At 39.8% G+C, this 13,444-nt stretch overlaps 1 protein-coding gene across 2 annotated transcripts in view; it reads right to left on the bottom strand.

The window, feature by feature from the left end:
• CACHD1 (cache domain containing 1) overlaps positions 1-13,444 on the bottom strand; it is a 120,852-nt gene that overhangs the window by 25,665 nt on the left and 81,743 nt on the right. For both annotated transcript variants that reach the window (XM_081011733.1, XM_081011734.1), the window contains exons 8-13: positions 11,233-11,382; positions 10,766-10,999; positions 6,784-6,933; positions 6,391-6,514; positions 4,090-4,207; positions 2,456-2,624 (exon numbers count right to left, since the gene is read on the bottom strand). In XM_081011733.1, the coding sequence (XP_080867859.1) occupies positions 2,456-2,624; positions 4,090-4,207; positions 6,391-6,514; positions 6,784-6,933; positions 10,766-10,999; positions 11,233-11,382 (945 nt within the window). The remainder of the gene's footprint in view (positions 1-2,455; positions 2,625-4,089; positions 4,208-6,390; positions 6,515-6,783; positions 6,934-10,765; positions 11,000-11,232; positions 11,383-13,444) is intronic.

The following is a 13,444-nucleotide window of genomic DNA, read 5'->3' as shown; positions in this document are numbered from 1 at the left end:
CCAGGGGGTACTGTTGCAGCAACAGTACACTACTGAAGCTTTTCCTTCTTCCCTTTCCTCAACTGTAAAGGAAGGGAAGGAGCTTTAAATGTAGGAGAGAAACACCTGTTGTGCTTGAAGGATGCCACAGGGAAACAGGACTTCTAGCAGCTACTAGATGCAGAAGGTCTTGGTGCCTGGGATCTTAAGGGGTACAGGAAAGGGTGAGAAAGACTTGGGTCTGCTGTTTCGGGGCACCCAGCGACTAGTTCCATTTGAGGTGTCCACATGGACTTCCCAGAGTTTCCACCCACAGCAAGACAGTGGTGGGTAGCCAGCTGCCTGCGTGCACATGAGTCAGCATGAATACAGATTGCAGCCCAAAGGTGTATAAGCAATGTTTGCCCTGGTGTATCTATTCTAGAGTGAAAGCAGCCTTCTCAGACCACCTCAGGCAGCTGTCAAGGTTGCACACGCCACCTGAAGACAGTAGCTTGCCTAGGCTGAGAAAATTTGTGTGAAGGGGTCCTTAGGCACTCAACAATGTTAGTTTGGCATTGCACATGCTTGAGTTAATATGACCGGATGGAAAATATGAATTAAAACTGTTCAGGATTCTTTTTCTCATAATTTTTTCAATCAGCCAAGTGAAATTTATTCCTAGATCTTTAAATAAGCAGCAGCAGCAGCAGCAGCAACAATGATAAAACTACTTTTGCTAATAGTTTTTAAACAAGTGTCTTAACTTCTTCCTTCCTTGGAGGTATTTAGGCAGAGGTTGAACGGCCATCTGTCATGGATGCTTTATAGCTGAGATTCCTGCATTGTAGGGGGTTGGACTAAATGACCCTTGGGGTCCCTTCCAACTCTTCTATTCTACAATTCTATAACTCTGTGATATCAAGAAGCTTACAAGACTGCCTACTTTCACTTGGTCTAGTCTTATTCAAAAGATGGCAGGGGAAGAAGGTCATTCCTCAGAGGGCACAATGTGGTAGAAGCTTTATGGGGCATATTCATTTTTAGGGGACAAAATATACGGAAGTGAAAAGCTGTTTCCACAAGGAACTGGGTCTGAACACTAATGTCAAAATAAATTGTCAAAAGTATTTTGCATAAAAATAATTGTTTATCTTCTCTCCAAGTTCCATTTTTTCTATTGCAATATAACCTGAGGCAAATTTCTAAAATGAATGTGCTGTATTTTAACACACAAAACTTTGCAGGTATTTTTCAAAAAAGAAAAAAAAAAGATGCTCCACTGCATTCAGAAGTTTTACACAGTTTTTATAGTCTCTGAACTCACCAATTAAAAATATTTCAAAGTATATTCTCACCAGAGTTCTAACTTCTGGCTTCTTTCAGAGGGATTGATGGTATTAAATATTTATAGCTCGGAATAAAATCTGCATAATTCCAAAGTCAACAGGATACAGCATGACTGGCAAGAACTTCAATGTTTTCACGTTATTGCTAATGATTTATTTGACAGCGAGGAGAATCAAGCTCAGCTTTGAAAAACTGTAACAACACTACCCATACCCAACCTTTCTGACGAAAGGTAAATTATGCAGCTACCTGGTTCTGGTATACTTATTTCACGAGGGTTTCGTTGTTTTTTTAATGAAGCTGACAATCTCAAGACACGTCACTTTGTAGCATTTAACCACAGTGCTGACTGGCCCATTAGATTTGGAGAATGCGGAGAGCAGCTGAAAGAAAGCAGCACGCCGCAGTAGCAGCAAGGGCAGACATGCAGACTTTCGCTCTATTATTATCCGTTAAGAGTACCAAAGCCTATGCTGGGCTGAGACAGGCAACACCACTGAAAACAGAGGGTATCAGGAGTTATCAGACAGCAAAGCTGGAAGGGTGAAACACAATTAGAAAGACAGGAAGCTGTTGTATACTGAATCACACCAGTGGCTCCACAAAGTTTCAGGCAGAGTAGATGCCAGGAACTAAACCTGAGACTTTCTGCATGCGAAACATACTGAGATTTCCCTTCTAAGCTTTAGGTCAGCTAAATAGGAGGATGCTCCAGAGCTTGGTCAGATGAGCACAGAGATTGGGGCCCTTCTTCTCCTGAGCTGTGCTATGGAACCACATAGTTCCCTGGAGTTTTAACTATCAGCCTTTGGAGGCTTTTGCACTGCTTTGTGTGGGCTGGGATTAGTCCCCAGGACTTGGGACATAAAGCCAATAATTCCTTTGGATTTTCATACACCCGAAAGTGGGTCTTTTGAAATCTTTCACTGAACATACAATCTCCAAGACAAAAAAGAAAACAGTTGCAAGAGTTCAGCTTCTCCTTATCTAACATATGAAATGGACATCTTAGATGCTATTTATATAAATAACAATTGGATAAGGATCAAACAGGGTTTTCCCGACTGGTGATTTGATAATGTATAACTATTTTAGCTTACAGCAATGGATTGGTGAATGGATGGATTTCAGAAAATAAACGCTTTACCTAAGGTTGCAAGTTGTTTGAAATGCAGGCAAGCATTGGGTTGGCCCAAGAGATCTAGTCGATGGTAAAGCAGCTTGCTACTGGGTACGGTGTTGAGATTTTTAAGTTGTCTAACAGGTATTTCTGGCTGTATCACAACAATACACAAAATGAATGATGTATCTTGAACCTAAAATAAAAACAACCACAAGATCGTCAAACTTAATAAGGAAAGCATTTGTATTAAAATAAATTAAGAATCATTAAAATTTGGACAAGTTATATAATTAGAGCACATCGCCTTGTGGAAGGCAATTAATAATAACATTTTAGAAGAGTACTTCTAAATGTGCAACTATTGAGACATGCATAAAAAAAAATTTTTAGGTTAGTGGCTCAGCAACTAAATATTTTCTTGTTTCTTAAAACAACAACAACCCAGAATGGCTAGGACAAAGAAGTAGTACAGGCACAATTCAGTAGTTTAATGATGTGAACTACTGAGGGAAAAACTACACAGCTCCGAGTTCACAAAGGTAGCCCCAGGAAGTCAGCAGTTATAGATCTGCCCCAAAAGATAATTCTGTACACTGTGTATGAGCATACAACCCATTTTTCTCTCTCTTGTCCTCACCATGGAGGCTGACAAGTTGTCAAAGCCACTCTGTGCTGCAACATGGAAGACTGTGCTGCAACTTGGAAGAGGCACATCAAAAGTTTAGGAGTGAGGTTTCCTTCCAACTTTCTGAAATTGACGCATTACACTATTGTGATGAAATATTTTGTTTGAGTTGGCATCGTTACATGACAAGTTAAAATTTTGAATATTTAAATTGACCCTCAGCTATGAAAATGCCATGCTCAGATCTGGCATGATTTGGGAGTAGTCACATATGTCAGTCCTCCTTGTTGGCGTGTATGTTAGTGCTGTGGCAAGAAGTATATGGGAACCAGTGTTCCTAATTCATCCCAACTATACTTCAAAGAAAAGAAATTTCAGGAGTGGGAAGTTTAGACTTTTTAGAATATTGGATCATGTAGAACAGTGGTGGCAAGCTTAACGGTGCCAAATCAAGGGTCCTGATTTGCTCCATGAGGCTGTTTACCACATGCCAACTTGTCCCACACTGGGGTCATATATGGCGTCATATGTGAAACAGTAAAGACATGGCCACCAAGAGACAATCTATTGTTCCTCAGCAAGTGAGCTCACTGAGAGTGAAGTTGTGTGTTTGCAGATGTAGTTTGGATTCAAACCATGCCTGCAAATCAACATTTTACCTTTGTGGACAGCTTTGTCGGTCTGTAGAGGGGGTGAGGAACCCTTTTTTATTTTGAATTGAAATGGTAACTGCAAACAGAAAAAGCGGAATCTACTGACAACACGAAGTGCTGATAGTAAGGCCCTTTAAAGTTTTCACCTGACTACCTTCCAGCTTTACTAAGGCTATAACTAAGGGTATAACAATTTACTAAGGGTATAACCTTCAGCACTGAGAGCTAGGCTTCTATGCGGATAACATGCAGCCCAGAGGCCATGCAACAGACTCAAAATTCTTGGAAATATTAAGAAAAGAATACCTGTTCTGCTGCAATTAAAATTCTCCTTCCGTGTCAATACATTAGCATATTTTAAAGGGTGCTCTGTCACTTACCATCTTCCAAGCATAGCTCACATTGTAGGCTTCCTTCCCAATTTCTCGCAGTTTGTTGACATGCCAAGACAGTGAGGAGTTCACCGGGACAGTAATAAGCTGACTGCCTAGAGGGAGGCTAAGTTGGAAACAAACAATATCCATCACTTATTAAACAGGGAGAAAAACATTGATGCTTCTGTTTACTCTAAAATGAGATTGCTTAAAGAAGGGCTTTAAGGAATTTTTTCTTAATTAAAATGGAAGTGGAATGCTTTGCTACATTATAATTACCAGTTCCCCACCCAAAACATTGCTGGTTGTGGTATTACCACTCTGATCAGATGGACTGGTTCTGGATGAGAGATCTCGGTGATAATATCACCAGCGGAATGAAATCACCAGAGGCATTGGTTTGTGTTTAGCAGCAGAGGTACAGTTAGCTGCTTGTATGCTCAACAGTACAAATGACAACACTTCCTATCAGCTGATAAATTAATCTTTGTTTGCTCAGAAATCTTTGCACTATGAAACAGTCTTTGTGCATCAGTGCACAGGGCAACCCTGAAGGATGGCAATTTTCTTCCACACCGGGTGTTCCCAATATCTAGACAGGCTGTGGTGGATAGCACTGTGCTGTCAATTTCCCCAGCTAAGGATTGCTGGGGTATTATTGTTGCCACCTCTCTCAAGCTTAAAGTGCCAGGAGGGGCATTTGGTTCAGAAGTCTACAAGGGCCCAGGCAGACAGAAAGGATGGTGCCCTGGTACTTTGTGAGTAGGGAATGGAAGTGGGAAAAGGTTATTAAGAAGCTGCAAGAGAAGACCAAACAGTGGGCAGATGAATGTATAAAAGCTATTTGCAAGACTGTATAACACTGTCCAGTCCTTTGCAAGTTGATGTGTTTTGATAGCCTAGCATTTTTCTCTCAAAGTAACTGATGGTTTCCATGTCTGTTCTAAACCATGTAGTTCCTTTATGAGCCTATGTGGCAGAACACAGAACTAAAAGTGCAGGATGACATACAGCAAAACCAACAGAGTTGATTTCTGTGTTTATATATTTGCAGCCTCAGGTTTATTGTCCATGCTGTTTTATAAATACAAGATAAATAAGCCTAAGAAGGGTAACATTTATTTATTTTAGAGTCAAGACTTATTTAGTAAAGCGATTTGAATTGTGAGTGGTCAAATATGTGGAGTATACCAAAGTTTATATAGCAAGGACAATATAGGCAGGGTTTAAAGATTAATGGCTAGCTGCAGCCTTGAAAACATGTAACAGCAATAATACAGAGACTGAAGTAGGCTGAAAAATCTGTTGTCATTACAATTGGGACACACCAGTAGAATCAATGTTTCCACTCTTGGCATCTCCACTTCGTTAAATCCATTGGGGTGGAGGTAGTCTGTAAAAATTATTAATGGCTGAATGGGGATGGGAATGATGTTTATATTGACTTACAAGTCATGATTTCAAGATCAGGATACAGTGGAACCTCGGTTTTCGAATGTAATCCGTTCCAGAAGACAGTTTGACTTCCGAAACGTTCAAAAACAGGCGCAAAGGGCTGTCAGCAAATTCAGTTGAGAAAACTGAAAAACACGCAGCGCAAGCTGTTCGACTTCCAAGGTGTGTTCGAAAACGGAAGCATTTACTTCCAGGTTTTTGGCGTTTGGGTTCTGAAACGTTCATCAACGGAGATGTTCAAGAACTGAGGTTCCACTGTGCATACAAATTAACTTTGTTAAAATAAGAGCTAGTAGGAGAGAAAAGTTACAACAATAATCTGCAGACATCTGAACAGAGGACAGGACTGTCCCTTGTCACCCCAGTGAATTTACCCAAGAATACCTGGATTTTAAAAACAGGAAATAAAATCCAGAATGAGTATCTGGTGATTAGGTATTCAAAATGGTGAGACACATCCCCAGAAGAAATGAAAGAAAGTACCATTTGGCTCTGGGATGACGGCCTGTGAACAATCCAATATTCTCCTGAGCAATGTTCCCAATGAAATGTTGGGAAACTTTAAGCAAGCTCAAATAATTGTGTGCTGCCCCCATTAATTTCAATGGTACTTTTGCAGGAAGAGAATGGATTGCAGCCTTAAACTAAACTATGGCAACTGAACCTATGAGCACAATTCAAAACCATGAGATTTCCTATTGGATGTATGGAGAATCTGCCCACTAAAAACACCAGTAGGACCACAAGTGAATCACAGCTGCTGAATTGTAATCATTGAGTACAGCATAATTTCCACTGAAGCGTAAGCATGCATGCAGCAAGTATGTATGAAGCATTAATTCAAAGTCTTACCTAAGGATGTTCTGTCGAACTAACTCAAATTTTGGAATATTCTCATAATGTATTATATCTGTGTGAAGCGGTGGTTCAGAAAGCAAGTAGGGTCTGGTAAGGGAGGGGTGCATAAGGGTATAGCCTAAAAATGAAAAGAAAAAGGAGTTGGCACACATGTTTATCATCATATACAGGACACATTACCTGCTATATAAAAATGTCCAAAGTAAACATGTAGCACTACACTGCAATCCCCTTTTTAAAAAAACCAAAAACAGAATTTTGGAGTGCCAATAGGTAATTATTTACGAGCTGACAAAAACAAAGAGACAACCTGAATCAGAAAGTAAACAATACAGATTTGACTATTGACCTTTAAAACATGAAGTATTTTGATTGCCATGAAGTTACCTTTATTATCTATTAGGAATGTGTAGGAAGCCAAAGAATCTTGGTAATAAGTGACATCTTCCAAAATATAGGCAAGATTAACATCTACTCCAACAATTCCTAGTAGTAGGTTTCCAAAATAGCAAGGTTTGCTTACAGTCATTATCAGACCTATTAATAACAAGAAAAAGCACGCATACAGTTAGCAATAAGGAACTCTCCGGTAGCTATATATGGAGATAGAAAGGTGATTTGTGGCCCAATCTATTGCATGCAGTGGGATTTACTTCCAAGAAGTTATGCGCAGTCTAAATTACCTCTTTCGGAGGGAGCAGGGCGGCTTCTATTAGCCATTGCAACAGACACTCTAGGTGAGTGTTCAGAATCTCTACAGCAATAATATTGTGAGGATAGCATTGTGGTCCCATGAGAAACTATGCTGCGAAACACCAGCAGACAGTTGTATATGGTTTTATGGAATGACGTACAACCCACCGAAAAGCCATTGTAAAGTAATATATGCAGGGAAGCTATACACAGTTGTTTCAGTTTCACATGCTTGGGCTTAAGTTATAGCCACATTATGTATGTTCCTAGGTTTCACGAAAACTGTGGTCTTTGAGGAGGGATTTGACAGAAGTCAGAAAGGTGGCATCACACGTTTTCCTGGAGGCAAGTCCAGGCGTACAAGGCAGCAAGGGAGAAGGGGCAGTGTCTCTTGAGGAAGAAGGAGACCACTGGATGGTGGAGAGAACTCTAAGTTGGCTAACACCATAATATGAATTTAATCAATCAGTTACATTAGTACACACAACTGTACATGAACCAACAATTGTTCTGAAAGGGAGCACCTTTCTTTGTGTTTAGATGTTGCCTGCAGATCTCGTTTTAGGAAAGGCAAGAGCCATCCTGTGTGGCAAAGCACAGAACTTGGAAATAATTAATCTACTTAATTAAAACAATATATTGCCTGATTAATAGGGGGCACCTTTTTAATTTATTAAAATAAATTAATCAAACCAATTAACAGACTAAATGCTACAGCACTTTCCCTAAAGGAATTTAACTCATTATATTATCAGCAGTATTGATGTAACCTATGTGCCAATTTTTTATATTTTGGGTGGGGTAGAAGGAATAAAAAAAATAAAATTGCAACTGTTAGGAAGCATAAAGTGGACCAGCTATGCTGCTCCAATATACTTTTGTGGTTTGCTTGTTTATTATTCCAGCAATTTGTATATTGTTTAATCACAGGCATCTTTAAGCAGACATTTGGTGATTATGCATATCAGTAGGTTCAGGGTAAAAGAAAGCATTATAATTCTAAACATGAAAGCAGCAATGTTTATGCCCAGTGTAGCTGGATAAAAGAAAAATGCATGAATGTTTTCAAACACTTAAAGATGGGCATGATTAGTTTTTATGGTAATTTGAGGAATCATGTCCAGTAAATTCAATTCAAAGCTGGATACTGCCAAGTAGCACCGTCCCAAAATAAAGAAAAAAGGGATTTGAATTGCAAATGCATATTTAGCTCCTTTGAATAGTCGCACAAAATTATGCAAGTTTGGTGAACTATTCCTTCCTTTGGCCTCCAGGGTAGCATGGAGATCAATGATGGACTTCCCAAAATAATTTCAGCAAGAATCCCAGATAATAAATAGCACTATATATAAGTGGGAACAGAAGAGCTTAGGAAAAGAGAAGAAATAGTAATACACAATTATATTTATGGATTTATTTACATCCTGCCTTTTCTCCAGGGAGTTCAAAGCAGCAAACACAGGGTTCCCAGGCCGTTTGTCATCCAGGAACAGACCATACTCAAGACCTGCTTAATTTCAGCAAGATCGCTGCTGCACATCTCCATGCTTTGGAAAACCAGCTGTTTGCCCATAATATACGACACTTGTGTGTAATTCAAGTGCCAATTATGTACTGCATATTGTTTCTGTAGGTCTAAAGTCAGGACTGAGTACCGTGGGGCAATCGCTAGGGTCCAATGGGGTCCAGCACCACCGTTGCTGCAGCAGCTGAGATAGTAGCAATTGTGGCTCAGCTAGCTGGTGGTAGGACCAGGGGATGGGATAGAGCAACCCTGATATGCTGGTCGTGCTCCCAACATGCGTATGTCAGGGATGGTGGCAGCATTAAAAAAATCCAAGGAGGCAGGGATCTAGGGACTTAATCTTGTTTACAGTTACAGCACTGAGGCTACTATATGCTGGAAAATGGTGTTTACAGATCTTACCAACAATAGATGAATGGGTGGGAAAACTGGGAACTGGCTGTTACGGTGAAACTGACACACTACCTAAGAACTAAAAAGGTGGGAGAGTCAATGACAGAATAATTTTGTTACAAGTTGGAATGCCTTTGTTGTATATTGTAGAAGGAACCATCTACTTCCTCATCTGAATGGTGGTTTCTTAATATATATCGAAGCTTTTATGATATCGGTCACGTGATACAGCAAAGAGAATTTGCTTTAAGAGCATCCAAAAGTACTTGGCAGAAAGAATTTGATCCAAATAAAATGCTTACAGCTCTACTCCTTGTGGAACTGTTATGTTTTGTTTTCTATTTTCCTCATAATAGAGGCATGATGGCTAGGTTTCTCAAATACTCCAAATGAGGTTAAGCTTTAATCCCAAATAAATAAAATAAAATAAAACTAAGATTTCCAGGGACAGCCATCACGTTGACGTATATCGCAGCAGTCAATCCACAAAAGTGCAGAACAGCACCACAAGATCTTTCTTCTTCTTCTTCCAAAAAAGCATCACATACGCAACAAATGGAGTTGACAAATATAGCTCCTGGCCACTGCTGACACCAGTCTACCCAGCAGCCCTAGGCAATCAACTTGATTGGAAGAAAAAATGCCACCACACCTATTACAGGAATTAACCACCTTCTCCAAGCATGTAAATAACCTCTATCCTTTCTGGCCTGAATTTCAGCCTGCTTTAACCTCACCAGCTTGACCACAGACACTGGTCAAGATCCAGCTCTGTCTTCTGTTTTTATCTAAGCACCCAGCACTATCTTGGCTCGGATGAAGGGTGGTGTATAAATTTAATAATAAAATAAAATGTCACACAGATAAATTTTTGGTGAAGAAGCAACCCAAGTGGCTACTTGAAGTCCCCTCTATGCCACAAGCCAATGTTCTTCCCCATGGATTACCAGACATGCATTTACTCTTACAAACATGAATCTGGAACTCGAGAGCAAAGAAAGCTAATGGTGGTGAGGGAGCCTCAATTCAAAAGCGGAAGCCATTTTTCCAGTGAAAGTTTGCCTCCTCCTCATGTAACTTTTCTACAACAAAAGCAGCCGTCAGAATTTTGTTAGGCCTTTGGGAATATGCAGCAATTGAAACAAGAGAAACCATTCTTGACAATGGCCTGGTTCACATGTCATTGTGGGCAACGGCTAATAATTTACCATAAATGTGGAGTCTCATTTCTGCTTCACTCTTTCCGTAGCAACAAACCATAATCCCTAGTTTAGCATTATGTACAGATTGTAGATTGTGGCTTGTTTCACTCAAGTAAAAAGATTGGTAAGCCAAGAATAAATACTTGTTTCACACTGTGGTTTGTCTGGAGCAAAACAAACCGTACTCACGGTTTGGATGTAAGGCTAGGCCAGGGATTGCAGTTTGCTGCTCTTGTTTACACTGGGGCAAAGCACAGTAAGCCATTAACTTTTGCTATGGTGTACTAGGACAAGCAAACCTACTTATAGCCTACTGCATCACCATCTTTGGACATCATGCTACACTGGCCTCGTTTTCCAAATAAGCCTCTTGTACTGTGGATGGAGGGTTTTTAGTACAATACCTCCAGGAACTCTCCTAATTTCATAGCTTCTGTAAGGTGCAGACATGTAAAAATGCCACCTACAAAGTTTGTTAGATACATAAGTCATTGTAAACCTTTCCATTTTTTATTTTTTAAAAGCATCTTCATTTTCAGGTCCCTGAAGCACTCACCATCTCCCATTTCATCTGAAAAGGGCAAACTGAACACTGCTTCATCAACCATGTGGTTTGGGAGATTTGTATAAAACCGGCCAACTGTGGTTTCCAAATTGCTCAGCTGGTTCAGTACCATCATGCTCCCTTTTATCACAGGTAAAGCAGTTCGATCAGGTACTCCATATTTTGCCGAGTTTTGTTCTGCCAGATCTCGGAGAAATGCTAATTCTTTTAAACCTGTCACTCCCTCTGCAAAAGAAATGTTACAGTCAGATGAGAAGATGTAAATCTCTGGCCTATTAAGCAATTCTGAAACATCATATATGCACAAATGTGGAAATCTTTATAAATAGTAGAAAAACCCTCTCATTACCCACACAATGGGTTGTTGGTCCTATCATCTCTGACCATTGACCATATCAAAGCCTAAAGAACCTTAGAAGTTTAATTTTTCTTTTCTTTTTAAAAAGATAACTTCTTACCATTCATGAGAGCATACGTGAGGATCATTACAGAGTTGTTAAGAAAACCATTTTCTTCATTGATGACACGAAGTGTGGTCTTTTTACCATCTTCTGATGAATCCCTAGACGTTATTCCAGCCGACAAGTAAATTATGACCATATCTGTATCTGAGATATGTAAGATGGGAGCTTGTTAGACTAGAAAACATGTTACATTATGCTATGTATCTGCAACATTGGATTCCCAGCATCAAGACTCTTTGCAGTAAATGAAAATATAAAAACCACCACTGCAATAATAGGTAGCGGGTAGATTGGTCAGGAGGAGCTCTACTGCATCCTACAGAGCTTTCAAGCCAGAATCTAACATAAAAGAAACCTTTAATCCAAACACAATAACATTGATTTGTGCTATTTGGGAGACTGGTTGTGTGTGGTGTACATCTTGGAGGGGATGGCAATGTGTGCATGTTGGCCAGGAGACTACAATATTTTATTCCTAAATTTGCAACAACATATAGGATTGTATACAGAGTAGACGAAATGAAATTAATGGACCTGAGTAAATACACCGGATCCAACCTATAGGATCTTATTTCACCCCTTTCAATATTGGAACTGGACGAGGCTGAAAGCATCTGAGCATAGCCACGTAAGGTACACATTCTGACACCCCCTCCCCCCCAAAAAAGCAGACTCCCATCTATGTTTACTAGGCAAATAGGCATAACAAACATAACACACATCTAGTTTGGCACTTTGGATGAAGGAAGTAGGAAATATAAAGAAGAAATGAAAGCTGGTTTTCTGTATCATCACTCTTAATGTAGCACTTCCAAACTAACCACATCCCCAACCATTCTGGGCTACTGGAAGAATGGCAGATGAAGTAGAAAATGCAATTTGCCATCCAGCAGTAGCAGAATATTACTGAGGTTTGTTTCCAAATCAACAGGCAGACAGTAGTTTACAGAATTGCATTATTCAGTGGGCCAGTCAGTGCCTGGAAAACATTGAGTGTGGGGAATATTATTGACACCACTCACTTGTTCATAACATCATTCTTCTACTGTTAAAGAGGTCGTAGCAGTAACCTAATTTATTTTGCAGTTCTATAGCCCAAGCTACTGTTCTTCCTTACAATTTTAGGATCTTACTTTTCTATTGCATACTTAAACAAATTGCATTGCAAGGTACCCAAGTGTTTTTAAACCCTTGGCCATATATTTTCCATTGTCAACAGACTGTATTCCATCTGACTATTGGCACTTGTTTTCTGTTTTTATCCTAGGTTACTGAATTGCCGTAACAGCTTTGTAAGGATTTATCATTTATGAAAGTGTTGTGAAACCCTCTGGAATGAAAGAACTGTAAGAATGTAAATTAATTAGAGGTGGCCACTGCTCTTTTGGAGACTAGCTGAGAGGTATGCAAACAGCCATCTTTTCAGTATCATTCTTATCTCTCAAACCAGATATGCCTCAGTAATGTGCATTTCAAATCTCCATTTAAAAAAATAAATAAAAATACTGTGTGGCTTATTTGACATGCATGCAGAGCCTGCTGGGAGAGCAGGAAGTTAGAAACCTCACAACACACCAGAATAATATTTTTTTTCTGCTGGAAATGAAAACAAGCAAGAGGATTGTTTACAAGGAAATGGAAGTACTTTGCACGTCCTATTTCTGAAATTATGGAGTGGTATGGCCCCTCCATTCTGTTGTTTGTGCACAATATACAATACCTCAGCTTTAAAGGCTAGCATACGCTCCCAGTGCCTATTTTAGAAAGGAACAAAAGTGATACACGAAGCCGTTTTTGAAAAAAAGGGTTTCCCACAGTGATAGAAAAACCATGCCCGTGTTTTTGAGACAAGGAAAAAATTACAACGAACTACGAAAATAAAGCTGAAACTGTAAAACAGCGTCGAAACCCTGAACACTGAAACAGAACAAAATAAAAGTTCATTATTGGGTGCCACCTGCCCAATCTGACTTTATCTGTCTGCATTGCAAGGAGTTTTATATAGATCTAAGTATTGTGCTCATACTTTATACCCCACCAGTTAGGGAGTTTGATGCTTCAGTAACTACAGTGGTACCTCCGGTTGCACACGGGATCCATTCTGGAGCTCCGGTCGGATCCCGAGGAATTTGCAACCAGAGGTGCCTGTTCTGTGCATGCATGCAATGCAGTAGAGTGCTTCTGCGCATGCGCCGAAACCCGGGAA

Source organism: Podarcis pityusensis (assembly GCF_964106645.2).
Source record: "Podarcis pityusensis genome assembly, chromosome: 6".
Taxonomy (NCBI): Eukaryota; Metazoa; Chordata; class Lepidosauria; order Squamata; family Lacertidae; genus Podarcis; species Podarcis pityusensis.
The sequence above is the reverse complement of the archived record's forward strand: the minus strand, read 5'-3'. Positions and strand labels throughout refer to the sequence as shown.